Raw genomic sequence first — 13,657 nt, 5'->3', positions numbered from 1 at the left:
GGGTCCAAGACAGATTATCCTTTGATCAGTGTGTCTCAGACCCCTACAACTCAGCGAAAATCTCAATTCCTTTCTTGCTCTGAAGCTCCCAAGAAATGCAAATGTTGACACTAGCCAATGTGCTGACCAATGTCTCTAGATTCTGACGACACCTCAATAGCCACTTTCCATAACGGGAACAATACAGAAGACAGATGGTGTTTCATAAACGGTTCTTCAGACATGCGACAAGACTTTGAAACTTGCCTTGCCAAATGATACTTAAAACTACTGTTTGATTTCTCCTTAAAGAGAAAAGAACTCGTAGAAAAGATGAATGTGACCAAGTTTTCCTTTTTTGTTATTAACTTTTGTGTGTATTCCTTTTACATGATTCCATAAATAACATTAAGCTTCCTTCTAGATCACACCCTGAGGGAGTAAAAAACATGAAGACAGCACTGAACTCCAGAAATGCTCAAATCCAGAACTGTTAAAAATAAAAGAAAGAAATGCACCCATTGGACTGTATTTCCAATTTAATTCAGCTAAGTACATTTTTGTAATTGCATTTTCGCAATCCAATATCAAAATGTGTTGTAAGAATTAAAAAAAAATGGTTACTTATTTTTAGAAGTATAGTCTTAGAAATATATTAAATCACATCTGCATTCCATTACCTGCATACACCATACTCCTCTTATAGATTCTGGGAAATGTCAGCACAAATTTTCTTTTAAAGTTTTAAGATAAAATAAACTATGGAGTATTTTTTGTTTTTCATTTGCTCAAATTTATTAATTTTGGGGAAACCATAAACATGAATACAGCATGCATATAAAACACATATTTACATAGAAGGTTTTCCCTTTGTAATACTGAAATGCATCTTCAAGCACATTATTGAAGACTGAGACAAAATACTGATAACACAACATTGAAGTAACAAGCTTTCAGTACGCTCATAATTTGTGTAATCATAATGAACAAAATAACATTCTGAATGTTTAACTAAAAAAACTTTTAAAATGACCCATCAGATGTTGGTTTCTTTAATATTTTGTAAATATTTTGTATGTTTACTATAGATAAAATAGAGGGTGCTTATCAAGTTATTTGTCCTTTTCAAATGACTGTCATTAGGAGTTTTTATGTGCTTCCTGGAACATATAATTTGGTACTGTTACAATGAGGTCTATAGGGAACACACTGGAAGGCAATGACATCAAGTGTCCACTGGAATATGTAATCAAGGCATCATGAATACAAATGAAGGGTCAATAAAATATCTTCTGTGGTGTGGTGTTATTGCCAAAGCGGTTGTGTTCTTATTCTCACTGTTTTCACAAATCTGATGCTTGACTGAGTCCACTAACTTTATAACCACTTGTACAGTACAGTATGTGAGTTGTATGTAAAGGTATTCTAAGGTGAACTTTGCTAAAAACAGCTTGATGAGCAAGACTGCCTGAATGGTCTGCTGTTGTCTGTAAACCTTCTTTATTCCCTAAGCTCTGCATTTTCCGCTACTTTTATACAGTACTGCATATACCAAGTATATATATAGAAAATATTTTCTCTTATTATATATCATACATCTTCTGTGAGAATCTCTGTTGTTGCATCAACATTCCACCTTTTTCTTCTCATTTTGACCTGCTTTACACGCGTGGCTGAATTAATCAGTTTACAGACTATTTCCTTTTTTATGCATCGCAGGAACCATTTCATTTTCTACTGCTCCTGCTAAGAGACAGATGGTCTTCCTAACATTAGCTCGCTACAGGAGGAACCTGGGTCAAACCGTTGTGCTGCCAGAGCAAACTGATGATTCCTTCCTAGAATGCATTTTTAAAATTATCCATTCTGTTCCTGTGCGCAGTAAAAGCTAAGACCTAGGAGATGCAGTGTGCTTTTTCATCTGGATCTGGACCACACCCTGAGTGAGTTGAGAAACAGTGTGAAAATAACATTGACCAATAAAGTCACCTTTGTACACAGCAAGTTCAGGCTTTTTCAGCTTTTTCTCTCATGAGAACTGCAGCTCTTTGGGGGTCGAGCTGTTGCAGAAGAGGTGATGTGCCTTTACCTTGAGCTGCTGGGAGGCTGCAGACTTGATGGCCAAGACAGCAATTATACGCCACACAGCAGCAGCAAATCATATAGTTGACATCATTATGATGAATGATGTGTCAACGCTTATCTTGCAAACCCATCCAAGCCTGACACTAGTCCTTCATTTTAAGTGCAGGATGTTAAAAAAGTAGCTTTGTCATGCTTCCAGATTAACATTTTCCTTGAAGGGCATCTCACGAGGGGAAAATACTGCTGGCTCTCTCAATGGTAAAGTCACTTGTTCTGTATTTATCTGATAACACCAAGTGGTGGTGTTTTTATTAGATACTGTCATCTGCAAAAACTTGATGCTTTGTGTCAACCATGCAATTTTTCATTTGGCCAGTGGTGCATGTTCGTCTTTTAGCAAAACAATCAATGGTTTGGATATCAGTTAATGAGGGTGAATTTTGAGAATAGACTGCTGTTGAACAGTTCTCTTAACATGGTTATATTTTTTCTTGGTGTGATCTTTCATGTTGATCAGTTTTTTAAATTAAATAAGCAGTTTTCACTGCTATGCACGCATTTCTGCCTATAGTGTTGTCTGAAGGCCTTTGTTCTTGACAAACATGAAAGATGTGGGGACTTCCCAAAGCCCAAAGTTTTGTGTTTGCTCCTCAGAAAGTACTTTTCCCTTCTGTGGGCCTTCATACATCACACATTTGGCAAAGGATGTAGTTCTTGCCTGTTGCTTGACAAAGCAGTCCCTCTGCAAGGCAGAAGGCTAAACTACACTGAAGTAGAGCTCCTCGTCCTTTTTCACTACTGTCTGTTCGTTTTGGAAGCTGACCTCTTTCCCTCGTTTCCCGTGCTTTTTCTCCTCTTTCTTGCCGTTGGCCTCTGGACTTGCGGTCACCGTGTCCCTCACCATGCTGTAGCTGGTGGGGGTCATGCACATAGTGCGCCGCTGGTTCTCCTCCTCCTGGCACTTGCACAGCTTCCTGAAGGCAGACCGGAACTTCTGGGACATCAGGTTGTACACCACCGGGTTGATGGCACTGTTGGCGTAGATGCACATGCGGCAGAAGAGGAGGAACCAGGAGTTCAAGTAGGGTTCCTTCATGAAGGAGTTCACCAGCACCAGGGTGCGATAGGGCATCCACAGCAGGGCAAAAAGGATCACCACGACGGCCAGCATTTTGGTCACCTGGGAGACAGCAGGAGGGGAACACAGAAGACAGAACTCGTCAAAAAACCTGCATCGTGAGGTAAAGCCCATACGATTTTTGCAAGGAGATTTGCATATCTTCATGCTCCAGTTTAATTCTTGGTTCCAATTTTCTAATAGCAAGTGTGAGAAACTTAGAGGAGTAAACGCTGAGGTAAAGATGACGTAGAAAAAATATTTTATTGTATTTGGAAATCGAAAAATTTCAAGTCATTTTATAAAGGAGTACCAATGGAAAAAATGTTGTCCTGTTAATTTCTGTAGAGGTAAGGGAATGTGACTCATTTCTGAATTATCTCATGAAATTAATTTTTAACTTTGACAGGAAAGTTTTTTTTCTGAGTTAAATTAAATGTTGCCTTTTTCTTTTTTTAGGCTAAAAAGGTCATTTGTGTATTCAGGTATGACACAAAGGCTGAGAAGCAGGACGTATACGTCAGTAACCAATGTCTCGGTTCAGAAAGGCTGAGTGGGTGAGCCATGGATGTCATCTCCTGTTGAGATTCTTTGTGAACAACTGAAGGTAACATTCTGTCCTTGAAATTAAATGCTATTGGTGATTTGAAATGTTTAGAGCTGGTGTGAAAGTTTTCTCTAAAGGCAATTGGGAGCTTGTCTCTACAAATAAAATGACAGTACAAAGGCAGTCCTTCTGAAGAGAAAAACGGTTATGTGTGTATATTTCCTTTCCAGATTAATGGCTTTCATCATTATTGTTGGAAATGGACAGCATGGTGCTGTGATGAGCAATGTTGCCTGGATTCTATTCTTGCCCTAGGATCCTCCTGTGTGGAGTTTGCATTTTTTCTCGGATTGCAGGGCATTTGAGTGCTCTGACACGCTTGCACAATGCAAGGGCAAGCTGGCTAGGATTAGGTGGTGTTCCTAGTATGTGTAAGTGAATGTGTATGTATTTGGGTGCAATGCAATACAGAGGCATTCCATCCTGGATGTATCCTGCCTTGTGCCTGTTTAACTGCAAGGTTAGGTTCCAGCTCACTGCAACCCTGTAGCAGACTAAGCAATTACTGAAAATGGATGTATTATTTTAAATGTCATATTTTATGTCATGATTTACAGTATATTTGACATTTCTTATTCAACCTGATATAGCAAAATACAACATGCTTTCATGTGTATCGGTACAGGGGTATGAAACTCTACATTGGAGGAGTTACGCATTGCATTGTAATCTGGTCCAAATCTTACAGTTTGTTGAAACCAAAGTTAGATGGAAAACATTTTTATTTTTTTTAATAAGTGTGGTTTGCTCAGGTGGGTATATTTATTTAGAGAAAGAAAGTTTATTTGCCTCTTTTTCTGTAATTCAGATCATGACTTCTGCTTAATACTGCATTTATTCTAGTCATTAAGGTGCATGGGCAAGAGCTCTTAAAACACACTTTTATTGCAATTTATGTGGCTCTGGCTGTCAGTATTCAATAGGAAAGTCAAAGCCATTATCCTTAAGAGGTGCAATATCACTAAAGGAAAAAAAGTACAATAACGATCAAGCTTCAGAACAGCAGGAGTGTGGAACAACACTAGAGCAAAAAGCATCTTTTTTTCCATGACAGAGAATACATCTGCTTCCATAGCAGAGGAAGACTGCCTAATCCTGGTATAATTTTCTAAGAGAAACAAGGGCAATATTATTTTCACTTAGAAAATAAATGGCTTTTAGTTTTAAAAAAATTGAATGCTACAGTATACTTTTGATATGTTGACACCCAGCTTCAACAAATTTAAGAAGGATAATAAGGTAATACCATAGCTCCTCCTTCACTGTTTTACCTGGGAAAACGCAAGTGAATTTGGACACACTGTCATGATTGTAATCAATCTTCTTAAGGGTGCTCTGGCCCTTTCGTATTTTAGTTGATTGCTTGCACCTGCCCCCTGTTTTGCCTCCTTATTTCAGCCTGGTGCTCTCGTTATTCCTGGCTCAGCACTGGGAGATGGACGCCTGGAAGCCCACCTACCAGCGGGTCCAGGAGAGACCCGACAGCATAGGTTTCATCACAGCGTCCTGACCGTCTGAGTCCAGGGCTCGGAGCGCCTGGCCTCGTCATCCTGGTTTTATTCCCTGTCCCTATTCCGGATCCAAATCCGGATTTTAACTGTGTTTGTCTCGTCTTGGATGGATCCCCCAGTTTTGGACTTTGGACTGCGCCCCGGATTCCCTCTTTTGGACTGTCTGGACCTGTTTGCCCTTGCCAAGCCCCCTGAGCACCGGATCACCATCGTCACGCCCCCCTGTCTGTCAACCCATCCTATCCTGCTGTATCTTCCCCCGATGTCCTTCTCCACTTACTTCCGGATTATACCGTCAGCATAGGGTCCTGAACTACACTTCGCACACATTCTCATTTTGTAGCTACTGTATATCAAATAAAAGGACAGATATTATGTTTTAAATTTGCTTGCCATTTATTTTCATTCAAGAAGAGTCTTAGCTGTGGGCATAAGAAGGATTTTGATGAGGGAAACCAAGGAACAATTTCACCTGATGATGAACGCCAATGAACTGTGACAGTGTACTGTCTCGCTATCTTGTTATTTATGTTGCCAGTACGAATATAGTGAAATGCAATATTTCTTATAGATTTACACAAAATGCAGAGATCACCTCCACAAAAACACTTTGACCTGTTCCTCTCTAATTCATGTTTTGCTGGGTTGGTTTATGCATTTATTTATACATTAGCATTAGCCTGTGAACTAAGGTCAAATGAAAAGTGCAGCTCCAGCTCCTTGACGTTATGTGGCTGGTGCTTGTCACCTGCTTTCTTTAGTTCGTGTCACTAATGTTCGGTTTGATTAAGATTGGGAGATTGAGATGGCCAATCAAGAACTTTGATTTTATAGTCTCTTAACCATTTGGCAGTGGATTTGGAGGTGTTTTTAGTTAAAACATCTAGATATAATTTAGGTTCCGTCTGTCCCTTAATTCTAACGAGGAACAGAAGATGCACCTCTGTTCTCCTCAGAAGAGAAGGGAACACGAGCTCCCATTACACACTACGTAATTTCATCCTAATTGACTTGGAAGTCAAATAGCTGTTACTCGGCAAATTCATGTCTTGTCTTTTGATGTTGCCACGGAAATCTGAGAGCAGCAGAAAGCAGAATGATAAGGTCAACCTTGACTGGTCATCCTGAAGACTTTATATTCTGATGACGATTTTTTGAAGACTCCCAGCTGTTGTTCTTGTCTGTGAGTTAGCCTTCCAAAACAATTTTCTTTTCATACATTTAAGTAGAACTAATGTTGGTGGGGCAGAAACTCTGATCTTACTGGTGGTGTAATACCCATACCATTAATCTGGAACTTCTGCATGATGGACACAGTCGAAACCCAGGTGACTGATGTATTTTATATAGTGTATTTGTTGAGGTAGATAATCTTTTATATTATAAATTTGGACAATGCTCTGCCTTTCTTTATGGTATCTGTGTTCTGAGTGTTGAACTGCTTCTACTTTGAGCCAACCAGAAAATGCACTGCCAATCAAGATGACTTCCAGAGGCTTCAAGAAACTTTCTGAGGTGTCCCAAGATCACTTAAAACCATTAACCAGTTAACATTTTAGCATTATTTTTTATTACAAAGTATGAAAACATGTGAATAATTGTGCATTTAATAAAAAAGTAGTAATAGTGTGAGATATGTTTCTGTGATATCCAGTCCCGGATATCCAGGTTTTCTCAGAAATTTCCATGACTTCATTGGAATCACATTGATTGCATCAATTGTACTTGAACTGGTACAATTTGCATTCCTGTTGGTCTTAGCATATGAACTGGGGTTTCTGTGAAGTCAAGCGTTCGTTTCTTGAAAGAATAACTGTGTATTGAAACTAAACCCAAGAGTACAACAGCAGTCCTGGAGAGCCAGAGGGATTCTGGTTTTCCTGCTGCCTGAGCCCTTGATTGCCTAATTAAACTCATTATTGTCTTATTGAACTATTGAGGACTATTGAACCTGTTGAGGACCAGAGAAGGGTTCCCCGGAGCTAAGCTAATGGCTACCTTGGAGAGTAAAGGAATGCTAGACTTAACAATACCTTAAACTGTAACACTGTCCTATGTAGATGGTACTGTATATATTATAGTATTTATGTGTTGTGTCAGCTATGAAATGGCATTGTCTTTTTAACACCAGCTGAGCCAGGAGTGCTTGCATTGAATTGAGTGAAATGACAAAAGACTTGCTTTCCTAATGCGACATGACAGACGACTTTTAAGATTAAAGTATCTCCATTTAAAGCAGTTATTCTTTGACCTTTAGGAAATGGCAAAGGCCTTGCATTACGAAATGTCTAATTGAACAGAAAAAGCTGACGTGTATATTTTAATTAGTAAAGGGGGGGGAGATAATGAGATGAAGGCCAAGCTGACATTTTGAACACACTGTATGACTTTGATGGTCATTTAAAATCACATTTAACTCTACTGGCTTTAGCACTTTGATAGAGTGAAAAAAAGAACAGAATCTAAAGGTCCTGCTTTGAAAGAAGCCTCCTGATCTAACTGATCTTTACATTTACATTATAATGTACGATAATTTATTATTGTACAATAATATTACGAGAATTTATCAAAAATGAGACTATTTAGTCTATTTAGACACGTGACGGTCTATAGCTGAAAGAGATTAACAGAAACCATGAAGGTCTTTTTCATAACAGAGCTGTAATTGAACACTTTATTGTAAATACATTAACATCCATTATGTTGAGTTGTTAAGGTTAGGCTTGTTGGCATGAAACTGAGTAATTTAGGTTAATGTTAAAGCTTAGAAAGAGAGCTCTAGACACATAGGGGTTTGATGCTACCATTCACAATTCTGAAAGGTGCCGACAAAGTCAAGCCGATGGGCTGAGAGAAACCACAAATAGTAATTAAGAGGACTGGAAAAGATTAAGGGTTGTGGGAGTCTGGAACAAGCAGTCTTTGTGCCAAAGCTCAAACTAAAAGCTTCGGGAAAGAGTGACATGGCCAGTGAAGGAATTAGCCGATTAAAATGACATGACTCCCGTCTTTGAAAAGTTTATATTCAGCTTGTCTTTAGCCGATGTCATTTGCTTCTAGCAAGTCAGTATTCTTTAAGGAGGCGAGGGAGTAAAAGCAGTTAAAACAACTGTGGAGAACGGCTGTCATTATTTCAGCCATCACTGTGACAACCGCCTTCTTAATTCATTGAGGAGTAATTTATCCTCATCTGCAGAAGGGCAGTGGCATATATATTCTATTTCAATAAAGGACTACTGATTTATTTATGCTGAAAATGTGCCAGTTATCTGCTTTAGCATAGTAACAGGCTATTTTAACACGTGCTGTCTGTTGTGTTGTCAGTTTAATGCTGACATATTCTGTGCACTCATGCATGTTTTTTTTCAATGCCTTTGGCACTTTCTCACATAGTACTCATCCTCATTTTCTATAAGAGCCATTCATTGCCTTGCAATGATTGTCTAGAGACAAGTGAAGACAAAATATTATAATCGGTTTTATATCTGTTTTAAAATAAATATACTGTTAATAATGTACAAGAATTCATGCAGGTTGTATGCAGAATCTGTACTTTGTTGTGTACCTCATGGTTTACAGAGAAACTCATTTCATAACCAAATTGATTTAAATGTACAACCTCAGCTTTTTATGCGTAGGGGTTAGCACAGCACAGATGATATATGGAGTTTTTAATGAAAGTTCGGGAGGAATGAAGGCAGCCGCGCTCATTCGACACAGCTGCTGCAATTCTCACTAATCCTGACGTAAGCAACCGGTCTCCATATATATCAAACGTCACCCTCTCCTCTTCCTCGTTCGTTTTCTGCATCCCTCCTCCACCCCCTCTCCACCTTTGCAGCTACCCAATTGGTCGCATGGGGGTCCTATCCTCCCCGTCCAAAGGCCGGGAGGTTGGCCCTCAGCCAAGCAGGTTACGCCAAATCTCTACATCCCAATAAACGATACTAATTTCTCCCAAGCTTTCGGCTGCTGTCATTCCTCGTGAATAGTCTTTGCACGCTAACCCCTTACAGGGGAGAAGACATGATCTGTTTCAGTTATTGCTTCTTAAAGCAATGTACAATTAGACACTTGAAGCTACACAATGGGCACTTCAAGATACAAGATGAAAAACCCTGAAAAGGGCTCCCCCAAACAAAGAAAACTGGATTGTTACCGTCTCAGGGATTTTGAAGATGGAGAAACTAACCCATCAGTTGGGACTCCAGAAGGACGTATTTGAGAGATATTGGGGGGGGGGGTATTTTTACGACCCAGTGATAAATGTGACTTTTTGTTTTGGAATTTGGTGTTCTTTTTATTTTTCCCTCCTTTCTCCCAAGCATGAGATCTACCTGTCAAAAACTGGAAAAGACTGTTAATTAGCAGACTTTATACTTTCATTCCTATTGATAATACTTGATGTTTTCTGAGGGATGGCAACTTATTTTCTGATCATTCTTGTAGGTCAAAACAATTTAAATGAGGTATGAAATGGACATTTCCATACTACGACTGGAGTGAAGGAGCAACAAAGTCCTAAATCCATTCTGCAGGCTGTCTGCTAAGGAAAAGTGAATCTTGCAGTTGATAGCCCTATAATTATTTTATACTGTCAGCAAATTTGTCAAAGCTAGCACTAAAAATGTACAAATGTGCCTAGTCTTGCAAGTGTGGACACAAGATTAGGAAAACACCTTTATTTTATTGCTATCCCCTATCAGTTGTTACATTGAAACGTATAGCTTAGCCATTTAGTCAGATTGAGTTCAAGTAGGTCGCTGCGTCAGCGTGCACAGGCTGCAGAGGCACAAGGAGCTCAACAGTTCAGATTTACACTGGTGACTCCTGACAGAGACTTGCTGTTTTTAGCTGCCATTAATCACCTTCCTGATTACTGACTGTTCAAATGCTTTCCCTCTGCAAACATTTAAATTCACTTTGGTGTCTGAGTCTTCCATACATATTCTTTGACTCTTTTACAAATCTAAATGTTGAAGCTTGAAGTTATGAAGGATTCACCAATCTGCAAAAGTACCTGTCTCATGAACTACAGTGAAGTGTATGGCTAGAGAGAAAACACTAGTTATAGTGGCAGTGCGCCTTGTCCAAGTGTGGCATTCTGGGCATTCCCAAAGGGAAAACGCTGACCGTACATGCCTGGGCTTTGAAAGGTGGCAGCTCTTGATATGGAATCTTTTGAGTATGTTAAACCTTTTAAAATTCAAGGCCAGAAAAACTGGATCATTATACAAAAGACTAGAGCTTAAAACAAGGCTGAAAACTGATTTGTAAATATAATGAGCATTATTACAGTATAAAAGTTTCTTTCTCAAGGTGGCTACAGATGAGGGATCCTCTCCCACCCAGGGATGTGGCAGTAATAATATGGTGGAATCTGCCATATTTGTACGGTCATCTGTTGACCAGATGGCATTAGTGTTCAATCTCTGGAAGACTTCCTACTGCCACAACATCACCACCGAGTCAGACATACCTGTTTTCTCGAGGACACTGCGCCTTTGGTCCGCGGGCGGTTGGGGGATTTGCCACCGCCCCCCTGCGTCCCAGGCTTGTCCTTCTGACTCCGGTCCCCCTTGCACAGGGTCGTGGCTGTGTCCGCGCGATTAGGGATGGGGCTGAGAAACAGGATGCGGGCGATCAGGCCGTAGAGCACGATGGCCAGGAGCAAGGGGACGACGTAAAAGATGGTGAAGTCGATGAGGTAGATGGGCAGGTAGAGATCCCGGGAGACCTTGTAGCTGCACTCCACGTGACCCTCCTTGCTGACGTGGATGTCGACCAGGAAGAACCAAAGCATGCAGTAGACCGAGGTCACGATCCAGACCCCGGCGATGATACGCTTGGCTCTCGAAACCGTGCACACCGTCTGGGCTCTCATTGGATGGCAGATAGCGATGTATCTTCAACACAAACAAACCAAGACTGTTGAAAGTCCTAGCTCTACAAGCAGCTTGTTGACCTTCTGTTGGCTCTGCATTGCATTACCGAACCTGAATAAGTGATTAAACTAATCAACACTGAGCTGCAGAAGGGGAATGCATTGGCCCAGTGACACTGAACCAGCATTGTTAAACAGCATGTCACTCTGAAGTCATGTTAGACTGGTAAAATGAAATGCTCTAAATTCTCGGTTTAACAGACTTCTCTTTAACAGACTTCAGATTTAATGGACAAAATCTGCTAAAGGGTAGTTTGTCTGTAAATTAAGAAATTTCAGGCTTTTCCTACATTCACCAAATCAACCATTTCTTCACATGATCTCTTCCTGAAACCAAAGTAATTGTTCACTGTGCCAATGATAGTCACTCCTGGTTCTGGCACATCATGTTCAGGTGTTCATTCCACCCTGGTCTCTTAAATGTTTGCTTCATTGGTCTCCACAACCACTTTTTCCAGGTCTTTAATCATTGAATATTATAAATTACCTATAAAACCTGCCGGCCTTCCAGGACCAGAGGTAAATATCATTGCAATATGCATAAATATACCAGTATGTGATTTTGTCCTGAGAAGCAGACACAGTAGTTTTCAGGAATTTTATTTCAGAAAGGATGAGAAACAATTAGATTAGTTAAAAAGAACATTACCGACTAAACTCAAATCTTGGGCTTTTACCTGTCATGTTCATATAAATAATAAAGAGTTTGTACAGACATAATGTAACTTCTGCTGCTGGCTATAGGTAATGCAAAGACTGAAAAAGGCTTCCAAGTTGAAGTTCAGTTTCTTTCATCTTCCTTCACGTCAGTATAAACCAGGTGTATCAAGTCACAGTCCTGGAGGGTTGTAGTGTCCTCAATGTTTCTTTCCAGCTCATCTTTTAATAACCCAAAACATTCTATAAACTGGCTTATTTGGACCATTTTAAAAGCTTCTCCCAGGTCTTAAGGTGGTGAGGCTTTAAAGTGACCTTCAGACACAAAGGGCCCTTCAGGACCAGGACTGGAAACCCCTATTGAATAATACTGGATTGGCAAGACTGTCATACCATTGTGCTGGGGAAAGGTGTGATATTGTTTTCGTAATGCTAATTGGGCTTTCCCTAGGATAAAAGAACTGGATGGGGGATAGGGTGAAGAAAAAAGTTTTGAATGTCAACTTTTGCAAATTTTTTTGCAAATACAGTACTATATACATTTTTTTAGCCATGCCTTGTACTACGTCTACCCATTATTAAGGGCCGGATTTTGGGGTTCGAAGGCCCTCGGCACTTTCACTCCTGAAATGTGCAGAAAGAGGGGTAAACGCCAATTGAATGACGTCGATTGACATGATGCACTTTAAACTATTCTAATGCTAAACCACGTGATTGATGGAGCGAGTTGAGCGACCATCAGTTCGATACTTCTAGTTTCTAGAACAGCCGCTAGATAGCGTACGATTATTGATTTGGAACACCTAGAGTCGATCGCAAGCATGTTGTTTCAGCTCATTTTTCGTTAGTCACTAGTGTCTCCCTCCTACTGTACATACTATAGGCCCTAAAAATTTCGTAGGCCCTAGGCACTGTGCCTACAGTGTGCCTACAGTGCCTCATGGGAAATCCGGTACTGCCATTATTCCTTAGGAAAGATGTATCAGACTAAACTCCTACGTTGGTTCCAAACCATTTCAAGTACAGTATTCTGAAACAATATTGGCAAAATATAAAGTAAGGTTTGTGTGCTCTTCATAGTAGGATAATAAATAGCAGGTAGAAGCAATGGAATGTTTACCTTTCTACAGTGAAAGCAGTAATAGAGGAAGATGACACATTAATTCCCAGATACTGGAAGTAGGTTATTCCAAGGCAGCCTGCATGTCCATAGACCCACGTTCCAGCCAGACTGTCAGAAATGTTAGGAAGCCCAGCAGCCACCAGGACCATGAGATCGGCTACTGCCAGGCTGACCAGATAGCAGTTAGTGGGCGTCCTCATGTGCCGTGTAGTCAGGACCACCAAGACCACCATGATGTTGCCAATGATGCCAACCCCACAGATAACGAGCACCAGAAACACTGAGACGGTCTTGTACTCAATGGATCCTAAGACCTGGTCTATATTGGAGACCAGAGAAATATTGGTGGGGGTTTCAATCCTGCTGCCGTTTTCTGTCATTTCTGCTCACGATTGTTGTCGCCCCTGGGTGGCCCCTGTGATTTTGATATTAAATTTTTTGGGGGGTGTTTTGAGATTAATTTCCTTTGTCTTTTTTTTCTATTGTTTTAGTATAATTGCTGCTTTCCGGGGGGGTAAAATGAAAGCCCATTCTGTTCAGTTCTCTGCAAACATAAGAAAAAAAAAGAAACGTTAGTACTGATCCCCTAGGAAAAACAAATCAAGGAGATTTTTGCCTTTATCTAACAAAGATT

General features: G+C 40.2%; 1 protein-coding gene across 1 annotated transcript; it reads right to left on the bottom strand.

Annotated features, from left to right (window-relative positions):
• Positions 1 to 755: 755 nt before the first annotated feature.
• Positions 756 to 13,567, bottom strand: trhr2 (thyrotropin releasing hormone receptor 2). Its single transcript, XM_088939008.1, has 3 exons — positions 13,021 to 13,567; positions 10,779 to 11,205; positions 756 to 3,244 (listed from the first exon to the last, which is right to left on the bottom strand). Exons 1-3 carry the CDS (start codon positions 13,401 to 13,403, stop codon positions 2,822 to 2,824), a joined length of 1,233 nt encoding a protein of 410 aa, XP_088795134.1. The 5' UTR covers positions 13,404 to 13,567; the 3' UTR covers positions 756 to 2,821.
• Positions 13,568 to 13,657: the final 90 nt, after the last annotated feature.

The sequence above is a fragment of the Atractosteus spatula genome, chromosome 21 (assembly GCF_055471065.1).
Source record: "Atractosteus spatula isolate fAtrSpa1 chromosome 21, fAtrSpa1.hap1, whole genome shotgun sequence".
NCBI lineage: Eukaryota > Metazoa > Chordata > Actinopteri > Semionotiformes > Lepisosteidae > Atractosteus > Atractosteus spatula.
The sequence above is the reverse complement of the archived record's forward strand: the minus strand, read 5'-3'. Positions and strand labels throughout refer to the sequence as shown.

Coding starts and splice junctions, on each gene's coding strand:
- trhr2 (XM_088939008.1), bottom strand. CDS start 13,403: ATGACAGAAAACGGCAGCAGGATTGAAACCCCCACCAATATTTCTCTG. Junction 11,206..13,020: donor ACTGCTTTCACTGTAGAAAG/GTAAACATTCCA, acceptor TTTGTGTTGAAG/ATACATCGCTATCTGCCATC. Junction 3,245..10,778: donor CAGTGTCCTCGAGAAAACAG/GTATGTCTGACT, acceptor GCTGTCTCCCAG/GTGACCAAAATGCTGGCCGT.